The sequence below is a fragment of the Myotis myotis genome, unplaced genomic scaffold (genome assembly GCF_014108235.1).
Source record: "Myotis myotis isolate mMyoMyo1 unplaced genomic scaffold, mMyoMyo1.p scaffold_m19_p_19, whole genome shotgun sequence".
Classification (NCBI taxonomy): Eukaryota; Metazoa; Chordata; class Mammalia; order Chiroptera; family Vespertilionidae; genus Myotis; species Myotis myotis.
This window is the reverse complement of record NW_023416323.1, coordinates 9,198,519-9,214,318: the sequence shown is the minus strand read 5'-3', so window position 1 is coordinate 9,214,318 and position 15,800 is coordinate 9,198,519. Positions and strand designations below refer to the sequence as shown.

At 46.1% G+C, this 15,800-nt stretch overlaps 1 protein-coding gene across 1 annotated transcript in view; it reads right to left on the bottom strand.

Annotated features, from left to right (window-relative positions):
• Nucleotides 1-10,755, bottom strand: part of LOC118674049 (zinc finger protein 568-like) — a 28,225-nt gene extending 17,470 nt beyond the window's left edge. Inside the window, exons 1-2 of the mRNA XM_036345229.1 lie at nucleotides 10,628-10,755; nucleotides 9,672-9,724 (exon numbers count right to left, since the gene is read on the bottom strand). Coding sequence (XP_036201122.1) covers nucleotides 9,672-9,680 — 9 coding nt within the window. The 5' untranslated portion in view covers nucleotides 9,681-9,724; nucleotides 10,628-10,755. The remainder of the gene's footprint in view (nucleotides 1-9,671; nucleotides 9,725-10,627) is intronic.
• Nucleotides 10,756-15,800: the final 5,045 nt, after the last annotated feature.

Genomic DNA, 15,800 nt, shown 5'->3' with positions numbered 1-15,800 from the left:
CCTCCCTGGCTCTTTTCCCTCCATCTTGTTTTCAGTAAACCACTTCTTCTGAACCTGTTTCGCCTCCTCTCTTGACTTCTATTGAATAGAGGCAAGAACCCCTTCAATCGTGACAAAAGCATGAAACAGGGCTCAACCTCATTTAGTACCAAAAATATGCAAATTTAAAATCAGAATAATATATCAATTCATACCCACCAACTAGCTGAAAATGTAAAAGTCTGACAATACTAAGTGTTAATAAGGATATGAAGTAACAGGATTTGTAAATGGGTATAAACATTGGAAAGCAACTGGGCAGTGTCAGGAAGGTTGAAAATGCATATACCCTATGACCCAATAACTCTATTTCTAGTAATATACCTAGAGAAAATCCTTACATATGATACCAAGAAACAAGTCCAAGAATGTCCACATGAATATAAAAGAAAAAAAGTATATTTATACAATAAATGGCTATATAGTAGAATAAATTCACAATGTGAATGCATTTCCTCAATGTATACTGAGAGACAAGTAATAAAGTTGCAGAAGATTTCAAACAGTATGATTTTATTTACATCAAATTTTAAATGAAATAAACACATATAGTTAAGACTATAAACAAAATCAAGGGAATGAAAAAATGAAACTCAGAAGTTACCTCTGAGGGGTGGAGAAAGGCACTGGATTTTGTTTTATTTTTGTTTTGAACAATAATTAACATTCTACTTCTTAAAATGGGTGCTCAGTCATTCATCATACCTTATACATTTTCTACCATTCAATCTATACTAATAAAAGGGTAACATACTAATTAGAACAGATATCTTCCAGACGTCCTTCCAACCAGCCACAGTGGCAGGGACCAAGGCAGAGGCAGTTAGTGGCGATCAGGCCGGCAGGGGAGGGCAGTTAGGGGGCAATTAGGCTGGAAGGGGAGAGCAGTTAGGGGGCAATCAGGCCGGCAGGGGAGCAGTTCAGAGGCAATAAGGCCAGCAGGGGAACAGTTTGGGGGCAATCAGGTTGGCAGGGGAGCAGTTAGGGGCATCTGGCCAGCAGGCAGAAGCGGTTAGGGGTGATCAGCAGGCAGGTGAGCAGTTAGGAGCCAGCAGTCCTGGATTGCGAGAGGGATGTCCCGGATTGGAGAGGGTGTAGGCTAGGCTGAGGGACAGCACCCCCCGCCCCATGCGTGAATTTTGTGCACCAGATCTCTAGTCCTATATAATAAAAACCCAATATGCTAAGTGTCCAGTCCAGTCAGCTGTTCAACCAATCAAAGCATAATATGCTAATGATATGCTAAGGCCTCTCAACTGCTTGCTATGGTGTGCACTGACCACCAGGGAGCAGACAGTTGATTGGCTGACCAGTCGCTATGACGTGCACTGACCACCACGGGGCAGACATTCCGACCAGTAGGTTAGCTTGCTGCTGGGGTCCAGCCGATCAGGACTCAGAGATATGGGCCAGACACACACTGGAGCCCTCCTGTGGTCCCTCCCCAGCTGGCCAACCTCCTGTGTCCCTCCTCGGCCTGGATCGTGCACCGGTGGGGTCCCTCGGCCTGGCCTGTGCCCTCTCACAATCCCAGACCCCTCAGGGGATGTCAAAGAGATGGTTTTGGCCAGATGATGGAACAACCAATTGCTATGATGCGCACTGACCACCAGGGGGCAGATGCTCGATGCAGGAGCTGCCCACTGGTGGTCAGTGCGCTCCCACAGGGGGAGCACCGTTCAGCCAGAAGCCAGACTGATGGCTGGCGAGCCTCTCCCACCTCCACGGAAACTGCTATCAGTTAGACATCTCCCGAGGGCTCCTGGACTGCGAGAGGGCACAGGCTGGGCTGAGGGACCCCCCAAGTGCATGAATTTTGTGCACTGGGACTCTAGTATTAAATAAAAGCAGTTTTAAAAAACAGTTACAATACAGTGTGATAAGAACTACGACAGATGCAGAATAAGGGAATGTGATCAGAGTCACTGAGGATAATTAGGAAACTCAAGCAGGTTTCATAGAACCCAGAGATAATGGTGGTATGGTATAAGCACCTCTCTTGTATTTCTTGTGCAACAAAGACAAGAGATAGCACTGTGTATTCTGGAAACTACTAGAGGCAAGTGAGAGAGGGAGCAGAGAGAGATGAGGCTGAAAAGAAGGATCACAGCCTTAGATGGTTAGATTTACTTTCACAGGTGAAGGGTTTTTAAGCAGGTTAAATTAGCTCCTATTACAAAGAGAAGAATCTTGCTATGGGAAATGAGTGACTTAATTAGGTTAAGGGTATGTAAAAGTTTCATGTAGCATGCAGATGATTAATTGGGGTCCAGAAAAGGAATAGGATCCCAATAAACAAAAACACTTTCAACAGCATTCCAAAGTACAGTAAACAGAGTAAGCTGAAGGTAGAGAGGCAGACTAATTGCATCCTGTGTGTCTGAGAAGCAGGAAATTAACTGGGGTAACTGGTGAGAGATTCTGGGAAAGGAATCTGTCTAGAAGTGATGCTGGAGAAATCTAAAGGGGCCAGGATAGATAGGTCTTAGATGACAGGTCATCCCTGGCAGGAATAAAAATACTCTCATTCACCACTTTATTCCAATACTAGGATTGGTGCTCTAGTAAACATTGACTGTGCTTTTTAGTGTACATCTATATATATAAAAGCCTAAGCAACCATTACAATCAAATGAACAGAACAACCAGTCAACCAGTCACTATGATGCGCACTGACAACCAGGGGGCAGACGCTTAATGCAGGAGCTGCCCCCTGGTAGTTAGTGCACTTCCACAGCCAACCTCCCGTGGCCAGCCGGTAGGGTTGGCGTCCAGCGTCCATTCCTTCTGCGCCTGGCCCAGTGACTGTAGCCTCCTCTCCCAACCCCGCTGGGGCCTTTGGCCCTGGGCTGGGATGGGGAGCCAGGGGTGCGTGGCAGTGGACGTGGCCTCTTTCCCGGGGGGGGGGGGGCAAGGGCTAGCTCCCTCCTCAGGGCCAACAGCCAACCTCCTGTGCCCCATCCCTCACCCCAGCCGGCCGCCTGCTGCAGTGGCGGTGCTGCGGCAAGGGAAGGAGAGGGGGGCTAGGTGGGGAACTGCGCAGTGGTGGGGTGCTGGTGTCAGCTTCGGTTTCCAGCGTCTGTTCCTTCTGTGCCTGGTGACCGTCATTTCCTCTTCTGCCCCGGGCCTCTTCTGCCTTCAGGGCCCGGGCTGGGACAGGTAACCGGGAATGGGTGATGGCAGACGCAGCCCCTTTCCCAGGGGGGCCAAGGGCCGGCTCCCTCTTTAGAGCTGGCGGCCAACCTCCTGCTCCCTGTCCTTCCCCACTGGCCAGCAGGCCCCAATCGGCCTGGCCCTGATCAGCCCTAATCACCGGTCAGGCCTATGGACCCCACCTATGCACGAATTCGTGCACCGGGCCTCTAGTCTATACATATAAGAACCTAAGCAACTGAATGACTGGTCGCTGACAGGCACTGACCACAAGGGGGAAGGCACTCAACAAGGAGCTGCCCCCTGGTGGTCAGTGCAATACCAAAGCCAATCTCCCGTGGTCCCTTCCCCAGTTGCCAGACCCAATCACCAGCCAGGCTGAGGGTCTCCACCTGTGCACAAATTCATGCACTGGGCCTCTAATATATAATAAATACAAATAAATATGCAAAGCAATCCTGTATAATAAAAACATAGGTGGCATCACGCCCTTGTGTGACATCCTTGCGTGATGCTCTTGCACGATGTTGTCACAAGTTGGCTGCCACAAGATGGCTGCATGCACAGCAGAGGTGGGACCTGGTGATCAGTCCACACAGTGAGGCCTGGGGGTCCCTTGGATCTGTGTGGCCTGGAGGAGGCTGGGTCCTGGTGGAGGAGGTGGGTTGCGGCAGGGGAGGGCAGTTGTGGGCAATCAGGCTGGCAGGGAAGGGCAGCTGTGGGTGATGTAGCCAGCAGGGAAGGGCAGTTGGGGGCCATCAAGCTCTGGCAGGGGAGGGCAGTTAGGGACCATCAGGCTCTAGCAGGGGAGGGAAGTTGGGGGCAACCAGGCCCTGGCAAGGGAGGGCAGTTGTGGGTGATCAGGCCAGCAGGGGAGGGCAGTTGGGGGCAAACCGGCCAACAGGGAGAGCAGTTGGGGGCGATCAGGCCAGCAGGGGAGTAGTTAGGCATCAATTGGGCATGGGAGCGCTTAGGGAGTGATCAGGCTGGCAGGCAGAAGTGGTTAGGGGCCATCAGGCAGGCAAGCGGTTAGGAGCCAGCAGTTCCGGATTGTGAGAGGGATGTCCGACTGCTGATTTAGGCTCAATCCCACAGGGATCGGGCCTAAACCAGCAGTCGGACATCCCCCGAGGGGTCCCAGATTGGAGAGGGTGCAGGCCAAGTTGAGGGACACCTCCCCCTGCCATGCACAAATTTTGTGCACCGGGCCTCTAGTATACAATGAATGTGAAATAGTTGGCACATTATCCTGAAAGTTATAGGGATTCACTGAATAAAAGAAGTCATGTGACTAGACTATTTTACTGGTGAGAAGTAAAAGCAAAGCCAATATAAGGTCAATGCACTATCCACTTCCACAAAGGTCTGATCTGGCACACAGACAATGGAGGGAGGTTGTAGGGCACAAAGGAGATAGAGTGATGACATTTGGTACCTATTGAATGTTGGGAAGATCTGGAGGTGGAGGTAGGAGTTAGGGAATCTCCAGGTTGCCAATTTAAGTGCACATTGAGGTGAATGTCCATTACCATCATATTCCCCAAACCTTGTAGCATACCATTATCCAGAGGAAGTTATGGGGAAGCTCATGGTCACATAACTAATCAGTAGTAGAAATGGGGTAAGACTCTACCCTTTTATAACAGTACTAGAGGCCTGCTGTTTTTATAACAGAAATTCATGCACAGGTACGGTCCCTAGGCCTGGCCTGCGATCAGGGCCATCTTCCCCAGCTGCTCACAGCCGGCCCCGCCCCCTGCCGCCACCTACCCCCGGTTTCCCATTCACCATTGGGTGATCAGAGCCTGCTGGTTACGGGAAGGGACTGAGAGGTTGGCCATTCCCGCTTGCTAGCTGGCCCCACCCCCGCCGTGGGTCACCCTCTGTGTGTGGGGCAACTGGCGGGGCAGGGGCCTTGGCCTGGCACCACCCACATCCCCTGCCACCCACCCCCAGTTCCCCATTCACCATCAGGCGATCGGAGCCTGATGGACCAAGAGGTGGTCAGTGCACCTCATAGTGATTGGTTGAGCGGTCGTTCTGGTAGTTCCACCAATAGGGTCAATTTGCTTATTACCCTTTTATTATATAGGATAGAGGCCCAATGCACGGGTGGGGGCCAGCCGGCCTGCCCTGATGGCGGTCCCGGATTGGGGTGTGGGGTCCCCACTTGGGGGCGGGGCTGGCTGGGACGAGGGACTGCAGGTAGTTTGCAGGCCGGCCACGCCCTCGATCAGGATGGGGTGGTCCCTGCTGAGGGGCGGGGCCAGCCAGGGCGAGGGGCCGTGGTTGTTCTGGTCTCTGGTAGTTCTGCAGTTTCAGTTGCTGGGCTTTTGTTATATAGGACTAGTGGCCTGGTGCACGAAATTCATGCATGGGGGAGGGGGTGTTACTCAGCCCAGCCTGCACCCTCTCCAATCTGGGACCCCTCGAAGGATGTCCTACTGCCAGTTTACAGGGATCAGGCCTAAACCGGCAGTGGGACATCCCTCTTGCAATCCGGGACTGCTAGCTCCTAACCACTCACCTGCCTTCCTGCCTGCCTGATTGCCCCTAACCACTCTTCCTGTCAGCCTGCTCACCCCCAACTGCCTCCCCTGCCAGCCTGCTCACCCCAACTGCCCCCCTGCTGGCATGCTCGCCCCTACCTTCATTCCCTACTGGCCTGCTTGCCCCTAACTGCCCCCTGCTGGCCTGCTCACTCAAAACTGCCCCCCGCTGTCCTGATCACCTCCAACTGACCCCCACTGATAGCCTGTTTGCCCCCAACTGGCCCCCCTGGTGGTCTGCTTACCCCCAACAGCCCCGCCCCCCACCAGCCTGATCACCCACAACTGCCCTCCTCTACCTCAGTCCCACCACCACAGATTTGTCCAGAACATCTGGAAGGTCTCCTGGAAGGTCTTCCAGTCTAATTAGCATATTACCTTTTTATTAGTATAGATAGAGGCCTGGTGCATGGGTGGGCACTGGCTGGTTTTCCCTGAAGGGTGTCCCGGATCAGGGTGGGGGTTTCCTTGGGGCATGGGGTGGCCTGGGCAAGGGGCTTGTAGTGGTTTTCAGGCCAGCCACACCCCCATGGGGTGAGGGTCCCCGCTAGGGGGTCTGGCCAGCCTGTGTGAGGGGCTGAGGGCTGTTTTCAATCTGGCCACACCCCCTTCAGGGTGGGGGGTCCCACTGGGGTGCCTAGCCAGTCTGGGTAAGGGGCTGATGGCTGTTTGCGGCTGGCTAAGCCCCCCAGCGGGGACCCTCACCCCATGAGGGTGTGGTCAGCCTGGGTGAGGGGCTGAGGGCTGTTTGCAGGCTGGCCACTCCCCCTTCAGAGTGGGGGTCCCCACTGGGGTGCCTGGCAAGCCTGGGTGAGGGGTTGATGGGTGGGAGGTCCCACTGGGGTGCCTGGCCAGCCTGGGTGAGAGGCTGATGGCTGTTTGCAGGCTGGCCAAGCCCCCCAGTGGGGACCCTCACCCCATGAGGGTGTGGCCAGCCTGGGTGAGGGGCTGAGGGCTGTTTTCAGGCTGGCCACAGCCCCTTTAGGGTGAGGATCCCCACTGGGGTACCTGGCCAGCCTGGGTGAGGGGCTGCTGGCTGTTTGCAGGCTGGCCACGGCCCCCGGCAACCCACTATAATTGAAACTTTGTAGCCTTGAGCAGAGGCCAGGGCTGGCCAGGGTGGGCAGGAAGCTTGGCTTCCTCCATCGCTGGAAGCAACCCAAGCCTCCTGCTCGCTCCAGCTCCATGGCCGCCGCCATCTTGGTTGGGTTAATTTGCATACATGCTCCTGATTGGCTGGTGGGCGTAGCTTTGGGGTGTAGCAGAGTGACACCAATTTGCATGTTTCTCTTTATTAGTGTAGATAGCCTCACATTAATACAGAAAAAGAACAATAACCACTCTGAGGGAAGAAGGAAAGAGGGAGAAATGGACAATCAAAGGTTGAAGGTCAAGGGGAGCTGGAGTTCCTTCCTTACCAAAATGTACTGAGAATGAATGGGGAGGATGTAGTTCTTTTCTAAGAATCATAGGAAAGTTCTAGCCAGGATGGCAATGGGAAGATAAATTCAGCAAGTTCTCACAGAAGACAGAAGAAAAGTCAAAGAGAAAGGAAGAAACAGATGTATCTAGAAAACAAATATTATTTCTTAGTCTTTAGAGAGAAAGGAATTCTTGAGAACTGACTGGCCAACATTAATGAAGAGCCACACTCAGACACATCTAGGGGAAAAAAAATACACCTGAACATACTACAAATAGTATGCCATTCTTTAAAATAGTTTAATCATAGAAAAAAGCCTAAACACCCTAAATTAGGAATGTGACAGCCCACATTTTTTGATCATATCTCACACCAGATACTTTAAACATTAAAATGTATAAACAAAAAAAAAATGTACTTTAGGGAAATAAGAATAACTTTTCTATTTTTATAGTAGGGAAGAACTTTTGGCATAACATAAAGGGAAGAAAACATTTTTTAAAAACTCTGAATTTGAAACACAAACAAAAAATAGATCGACTATGAAAAAACATTTCTAAAACAACTTATAAGTCATAAAGTGAAATATGCTTGACATATAAACTTATTTAAAATAAACCAAGAAAGATAATACTCTAACAAGTGGGAAAGGTAATGAGTAGACAATTTAGAAATCCCAGTTATATCATTTAATATGTAATTTTGGAACAAGTGACTTAACAGAATCTATTTCCTCATTTCTCAACTTAAAATATTAGCATATTTCATCAATTCTGAGATGATATTGATTTATACATCAGGAAAAAAAAATGCCATCAATGAAACTATGACTTGCCAAAAATTGTAAAACCTATCACAATGTGAAAATAAAGTGCATCATAGAATTAATGAAATATAGTCAGACCTGTCTTATGGGTTGTTATGTGGATTCAACAAGATAACACATGTGAAGAATTTCAAACTAAAAGTGGCTTAAAGAAAACACAATAAGTTAGTTGCTTCTAGCAGTAACATGATCCCATTCTGAAAACAAATTTACATACCTAAACATATGTGCAGACAAAATAATTTGAAAATAGCCCTGGCCAGTGTGGCTCAGTTGTTAGAGCATAGGTGGGCACACCGAAAGGTTTCAGGTTCCATTCCAGGTCAGGGCCCTGGCGGGTAGTAGTCAGTCAATGTTTCTTTCTTTCTTTCCACCTCCTGCCTCCTTTCCACTCTCTCTCTAAAAAAAACAAAAAACCCACAAGAAAAAAAAAAAAGGAAAAAATATTCTCTGGTGAGGACTAAAAATAATAAGGATAATTTGAACCCAGCTGGTGTGACTCAGTTGTTGAGTGTCAACCTATGAACCAGGAGGTCATGGTTCAATTCCCAGTCAGGGCACAAGCCTAGGTTGCAGGCTCAATTCCAGTGTGGGGCACGCAGGAGGCAGCCAATCAATGATTCTCTCTCATCATTGGTGTTCTCACTCTCCCTTTCTCTTTGAAATCAATAAAAATATATTTTGAAAATATTAACAGTGACTATCACTAAATGGTGGGACCATGGATGACAAACTTGTCTTAATAAGTTTTGAAATATTTGCAAGAATCCTATATTATCTCAGTCATTAGAAAGAGAACAATTAGGTTATTTCTATCTTGGGAAAAAAATGTCTAGAATGAAAAGTGCAGGCAGGCATCCCAGGCTATTACAAATTTGGAAGCAGTCCTGGACAGTTTTTCTCAGTGGTTAGAGCATCAGACCAAAGTGTTGCGAGTTCCATTCCTGGTCAAGGGCATGTACCTCAGTTGCTAGTTCGATCCCCCATCCCAGTCAGGGTTTAAGCCAAGACAGTGGGTTGATATCTGTCTGTCTCTTTATCTCCCCTTCCTCCCTTCCTTTCACTCTGCCTAAAAATCAATGGAGAAAATATCCTTGGTGAGGATTAAAAATAAATAAATAAATTTTGGGAACAAATAGGCTAGTGCATGAGACACTGGAAGGGACAACAAAGAAATTAGGGAGATGGCAGTGAGTAACCTTATTCTGTTGGTCAACTTCCCTGCCAAATCACTGAGGCACATTTGGACTGTTGCAGGGGTGGGGAATGTTGGGCCCCTGGCCATATAAGGCCCATGAAATCATTTGGTGTGGCTCTGCCAAGGCATTAGGGGTGAATTAATTAAATGTTTGACCAAATATAGCAGGCTAATTTCTAAACTGGTAATTTTGTATGGCCTGTAAAAGATGCTATAAATATCCATATGGCCCTTGGCAGAAACAAGATTCCCCACCTCTGGACTATGGGAATGAACAAAATCCAGGGAAGTGAAAATTCTAGAACAAAGCTCTGGTTTAGGCTTCTGTCTGGTTCAGGAAAATTCTCCATAAATGTGGTTTCCTTCTCTCTTCCCTTTTCTCTAAATCACTAGAGTAAATCTCTTAGATAGAATCCTGAAATATTATGGTGTTCTGAAAACCAAGAAACCCTTTCCAAGAAGAAAGTGCCACATACAACTTGCCTCTGCCATGGCTTTTGATGAACAGCGGCTCTTCTTTCCTCCTGTTCTGGATTCTAAGAGAAGAAAAAAGGTGGAAAGAGATTAGAAAACTAGGAGACAACAGGCTCTCCCAGGTTCTGGAAGGAGGCCCAGTTAAAACAAATCCCTGCCCCACCCCAGGCACTAAGAGGTCCAAAGCCAAAGAAGCCTGCAACTTCCACCATCCTCTCCATCATATCACAGAAGCACAGTGGCCTTAGGGGTCCAGATGGGAGTCCTGGGAGAGAATCCTAGACTGTGGCTGCCTTCCTCCATAAAGCCTGACTTGGGGTTCTTCCAAGCCCCGTAGATTATCCTGAGCCCAGATCTGTAGCTCCAAGACACAGGGTAAGTGGATCCATCTGCCAGAGTACCCACACCTCTAGGCTGGGGGCACCTCTATGTGGCGAGATCCCTGGCGACCAGGGTGAAAGAACAAAAAGTACAAGTAGGAGGAGCTCCCAGGCCCAAGCTCTACAAACCGGCTGGACAGCAGAAACAACCTCCGGGCGAAAGCTATTCACCGGGCTGGAGAGCAAATGGCGGCGGTTTGTCAGCAGCGGCAGGGCTGGAGAGTGTAATTGGAGATACAAAGGCTGGAAATGCAGGCGGGGTCTGGGGTAGACGCCCAGAACCCATCCACCGCCGGACACTCCCAGCGTTGACCAAGAATGGACAAAGAGGGCGCCTTTCCCAGTTCTAGACCCAAAGGCAGAGACGGAGTCGTGGCCACATGGGATTCTCACACCAGGGCCACAGAGAGCTCCGCTCAGATAGTGCACTCCGCGTGTTACCACAGGCACTGCTAGCCCTGCGCCGGGAGTCGGCTCACGATACAGGTAGGGAAAGGGTCGCACGTCCTTGCCGCCGAGGCAACACCCGACCTCCTGGCACCTCCAGCTGAAACCACGTCCACCCCGTGCACGCGCGACCGCTACCTCCCCATCCGGCGGGAGGACACGCGGCCACGGCGCCCCAGGTCTCCCGGACGTCCTTTCTTTTACCAGCGAGGGCATGCAGCCCGGACACGCCCCAGAGACACCCAGCCCCGCCCGGGGGTGCTTCATGTCCACTTACCCGGGTGCCTTGTACTCCGGTCTGAGCGAATCCGCCACTAACCAGTGAACTAGTTTGTGACGCGCTTCCTCAAACTTACCACAGGCCAGCCAACTCTGGCTGTAAATGGATACGCCGCGGAGCCGTAGGGAAATGTAGTCCACCAGAGGGAAATCCAGCGAGGGTCCGGCCGGCTCAGGCTTCTCCGCCGACTCAGCCTTCTCCGCCGACTCGCAGCCCAAGCCTTAGTGAAGCTCAGTGCTGATCACCCAGTACACCTGAGCATCCTCCGAGGATCTGGGCGACCCGACAGGTCTGGGTAGCGCGAGGTGGCTGCTGAGGATTAAGAACAGGTGGTGGACCCTCAAGGCTTCTCAGATATGTCGCCCACAGCTTGGGAAAGGGCGGAGCGGTCCTCCACCAGGATGACCCAGAAGTTAAACCGTCTCCAACAGTCTTCGCCCCAAACTTGGAGATGCCCAGAGATCTCTAAAAACTGTAGTTAAAAGCCGGGAAACCGACTGTCCAGAGTTCTCTCCACAAGGAGCAGGGCTCTGAGAGCAGGGCCAGCAAAGGACTACTCTCCACCACGTCACAAACTAGGAGTCGTCCGGACCTGGGCGGTTCAGCCCTCGGAGACCCACAATACTGGTTGCGCTGGGTGCTCAATTTTCAGCTGAGAATTTTTTCCCTGTACCTGGGCGCTGCTGGGAAGTGTAGTCCTTAGTCCGGAACGCCATAACACTGCAGCCCAGGCTTTTCAGCACAATTTGAGCGGCTGGATAGTGGCTGGGTACACCCTGGAGGCATCCGCGAAGTGTAGTTCGGGCCTTGGAATTTGGGGATGTGCCCAGACTGAAGGCAGGCAGGCTTGAGCTCTGGGTGAAGGAATCTGAGAAGGGACTGGGAGGACAACCCTGAGTACCAATACAAAACTACTATTTTTATGTTTTATAAATACATAAATACATATAGAAAGGCACTTAATAAGCTCTCTGGAAAGTTACACTAACATTTGTTAACAGTTTATTTCTAGGACGTGTAATTGTGACACTTATTCTTTTTACTTTAAGAGTATGCTCCTATTTGGGGCATTATCATGTCCTTCTTATGAAACATTGCTTATTAAATTTAGTTAAATATAAAATGAGTAAGTATATACCTGAAACCGATGTACTAGAAAACAAAAAAGTGGACCAGATTTTTAAAATTCACAATTTGGTTCTAAGAGATCAATTAAACGAAATATTGATAAACAATAGCAAAACAAAAAATTAAATCAAAACAAAAACATTAGAAAGGTTAAACCACACAGCATTTCACAGAAAGTTGAGGCTGTTGGGTATTATGTGCAACTCTATAACCACAGTAGAGGTAATTGTAGATTTTCTAGTAAAATTTAAGTTATTAATTTTACTAAGAAGTAGAAAACCTGAATGAAACAATAACCATAATAAAACTTAAATGTCTTTTTTTTAAATATATGTTATTGATTTTTTACAGAGAGGAAGGGAGAGAGATAGAGAGTTAGAAACATCGATGAGAGAGAAACATCGATCAGCTGCCTCCTGCACATCTCCTATTGGGGATGTGCCCGCAACCCAGGTACATGCCCTTGACCGGAATTGAACCTGGGACCTTTCAGTCCACAGGCCAACGCTCTATCCACTGAGCCAAACCGGTTTCAGCTTAAATGTCTTAAAATATGTACTAATGAAAAGTATCCAGATGATTATAGCTGAGTTTTAGCTAATTTTTGAACTCATAATGATTATGCAATTTATTCAGATCTTAGAAAATGATGGAATGTCCTCTAATAATTAATTTTGTCTAACTAATATAAAATCTGATAAAGACAGGCTAAAAGAAAAGTATTACCCATCTTGTATTAAAAGATAAACTGAAGCATGTTATAATTTTCAAGAGTTTATGTGAGCATAGATTTGAATCAGATAGAGTGCTCCACCAACAGGAGCTAGTGAAGAGATTTTTATAGAGAAGACCCAGAAGCAAAACAAGGAAATTATTTGGTTGGTACAGCTTAAGCATTCGCCTTATTTTGGAAAGCTAAATTGGATGTTTGTGATTGGTTGTTTTTAAATTTTATTTTCTCCAAATAGAGTCATTCACCCTGGATTAGTTTTTTGTTTGTTTATGTAGGGACTGAAGGCAGTATAGCTACCTAAATCTAATCGTGTCTTTGTTTAATAACTTTAACATTTGTAATTAGTTATTGATGCAAAAATTCCAAATAAGAGGCTGATTTCAACAATGTAGTTTAAAATTTGTAGAATGAATTTCATCAAAATATTTCATAAAATTGGAAGAACCGTAAGCAATCCAGTGACAAAATGCATTGTATGAACAAATTAAAGGAGAAAAAGAAATATATATATTAAATGATGCCAATAAGATAATGTGGTAGATAGAATAATGTGGTAGATAGAATAATAATGTGGTAAATAGAACACTTCAAGATGTCCAAGTCCTAATCCCAAGAACCTGTAAATGACTATGTCATTTTACATGTCAGAAAGAGACTTTGCAGAAGCACGCATTAAATTAAGGCACATTAGAGATGAGAAGATTATCCTGGAATATCTGAATGGCCTAATGTAATCACAAAGGTCCTTATAAGAGAAAGGTAGGAGCATCAGAGGCAGAGAGGTTGGGCTTTAAAGATGGAATAAGATGCCATGAGCCAAGGAATACAAGTAGCTTCTAGAACAGTGATGGCGAACCTACAGGTCTGGGTAGCGCGAGGTGGTGACATGCGAACTCATCGACAGAGACAAAATATTGCATAATTCAAATATTTGTCTCTCGCAACGGCCAGAGTTGGGCATCACTCGAGGATAATATTACTCACGTTACTCATGATCAATAATGCAATTCTAAAACCGGATGTAAACATGTACATCGGTGTTTCGTAGCAAAGATACATAGTGAAAACATCCAAGATACATTGTTCCAATATTGACATTAATATAAAAAGGTTAAGAATTGCACTATAAAGAGATTAATCTTTACTCATGACATCAAAATGCCCACTTCTGGAAATGGCCTCGTTATTGTCAACATGTGCCTCTGGTAAGCTTACCGTGCGTTCGCATGCATTCGGCAAATGGACGCACTTGATTGCCATGTTCATTAGGAGACAGGAGTGGGAGGGTTAGAAGAAAAAGATATACAGTGCAACAGTGTTCAACGAGACATTCTGTGTGTCGGATAATTGATTACAGCACCATATATTTGTTGGTTATACATACTATCTTTGAATTGTTTTGCACCAGGAGTCAGTGCATCAACACTGAAAAAAGTTAATAGGTAAGAAACCTATCAACCTTTTATAAAAAATGCCGTGATTTATATTTATTTATTTTTGCAGCCTCATAATGGAGAATCAAAAAAAAAAAAAAAAGCAAGATTGAATGATAAAGAAAGTGGAAGTAGCAGAAGCTGACCCTTTCAAGACATATGGACCGAGATGTACGGGATTGTCGACAGAAACAACAGGTCATTGTGCATACTGTGTAATGAGACGGTAGTAAGCAGAATGTGGAATTAAAGAGACATTTTGAGACTAATCATTGTCAGCTCTTGTAAAAAGTATCGATGAAAGGAAGGAATACATTTCTAGGCAGCTACACCTCTATAAAAGTCAATCAAATTCCATCATTAAATTTGTAAGATGCTCTACAAATTTAACATCAGCAAGTTACTGTATTGCTCACTCCATAGCTCAGCATGGAAAAGCCCTCAGTGACGGAGAATTTATTAAAGAAACAATTCTAAGATGTGCACCAGCTCTATTTCACAATATGAAAAATAAAGATGATATTATTAAAGAATTTCTGAGTTACCACTCAGTAGAAATACTATCAAAGACAGAATAATAGATCTTAACAAAAACATACAACATCAATTTAAAAAAGACTTAAATAGTTGTAAATATTTTTTTATTTCTCTTGATGAAACTACTGATGTCACATCAAATGCTCGGTTGGCCATTATTGCTAGATACTCTGGTGGTCTCACAATGAGAGAAGAGTTGATAAAGTTAGAATCAGTGCCAATAAGTACATCAGGAAATGAAATATGTAAGGTTGTTATAAAAACATTCAGTGACCTAAACATTGATATCTCTAAAATTGTGTCAGTCACGACAGATGGGGCACCAAATATGGTGGGAAAAAATGTGGGATTCCTGAAATTGTTTATGGAAGCTGTTAGACATCCACTTGTACCTTTTCATTGCATTATCCATCAGGAGGTGTTGTGTGCCAAATTGGGATTCTCAGAATTGAATGATTTAATGTCAGTTGTAACAAAAATTGTGAATTTTATAGCTTCTCGACCCCTTCACAAGCGAGAATTTTCAGCACTTTTACAGGAAGTTGATTCAAGCTGCAGTGGACTACTGATGTTCAATAATGTGAGATGGCTGAGTCGGGGTAAAGTACTTGAGCGATTTGTGGAGTGCTTTGAAGAAATTACAATATTTATTGAGAATAAGGATCTGGCAAACTTTCCTCAGATCAATGATCATAAGTGGGTCAGCAATTTGATGTTTTTTTATAGATCTCTCTGTTCATATGAATGAACTGAACTTAAAATTAAAAGGTTTTGGCAAAAGTATTGACGTTATGTTTGGATACATCAAATCTTTTGAAAGTAAACTTAAAATTTTCAAGCGAGATTTTGAAACTAAAACTTTTAAGTAATTTTCTTAAAATTACTTTTTGTCCTCTGGTGAATAGCTTTTCGCCCGCATAATTTAGGATAGTTATTTGAACAGTTCAACAAAAGATTCAACCAATTTAGAAGCCTAGAACAGACTATTAAAATAATTAAGTATCCGGATGTAGTTGTTTACAGTACTTTGGAATTAAAGGATTTCCAATGGATGCAAATTGACGATTTAGAGATGCAACTTGCAGATTTTCAAGGTAGCATTTGGACTCATGTGCTTGTCGACTTAAGGTCAAAACTTGAAAATCTGGAACGAAATCGTTTGAATAATGAAGAAGAGTGCAACTACGAACAAGAAATTTT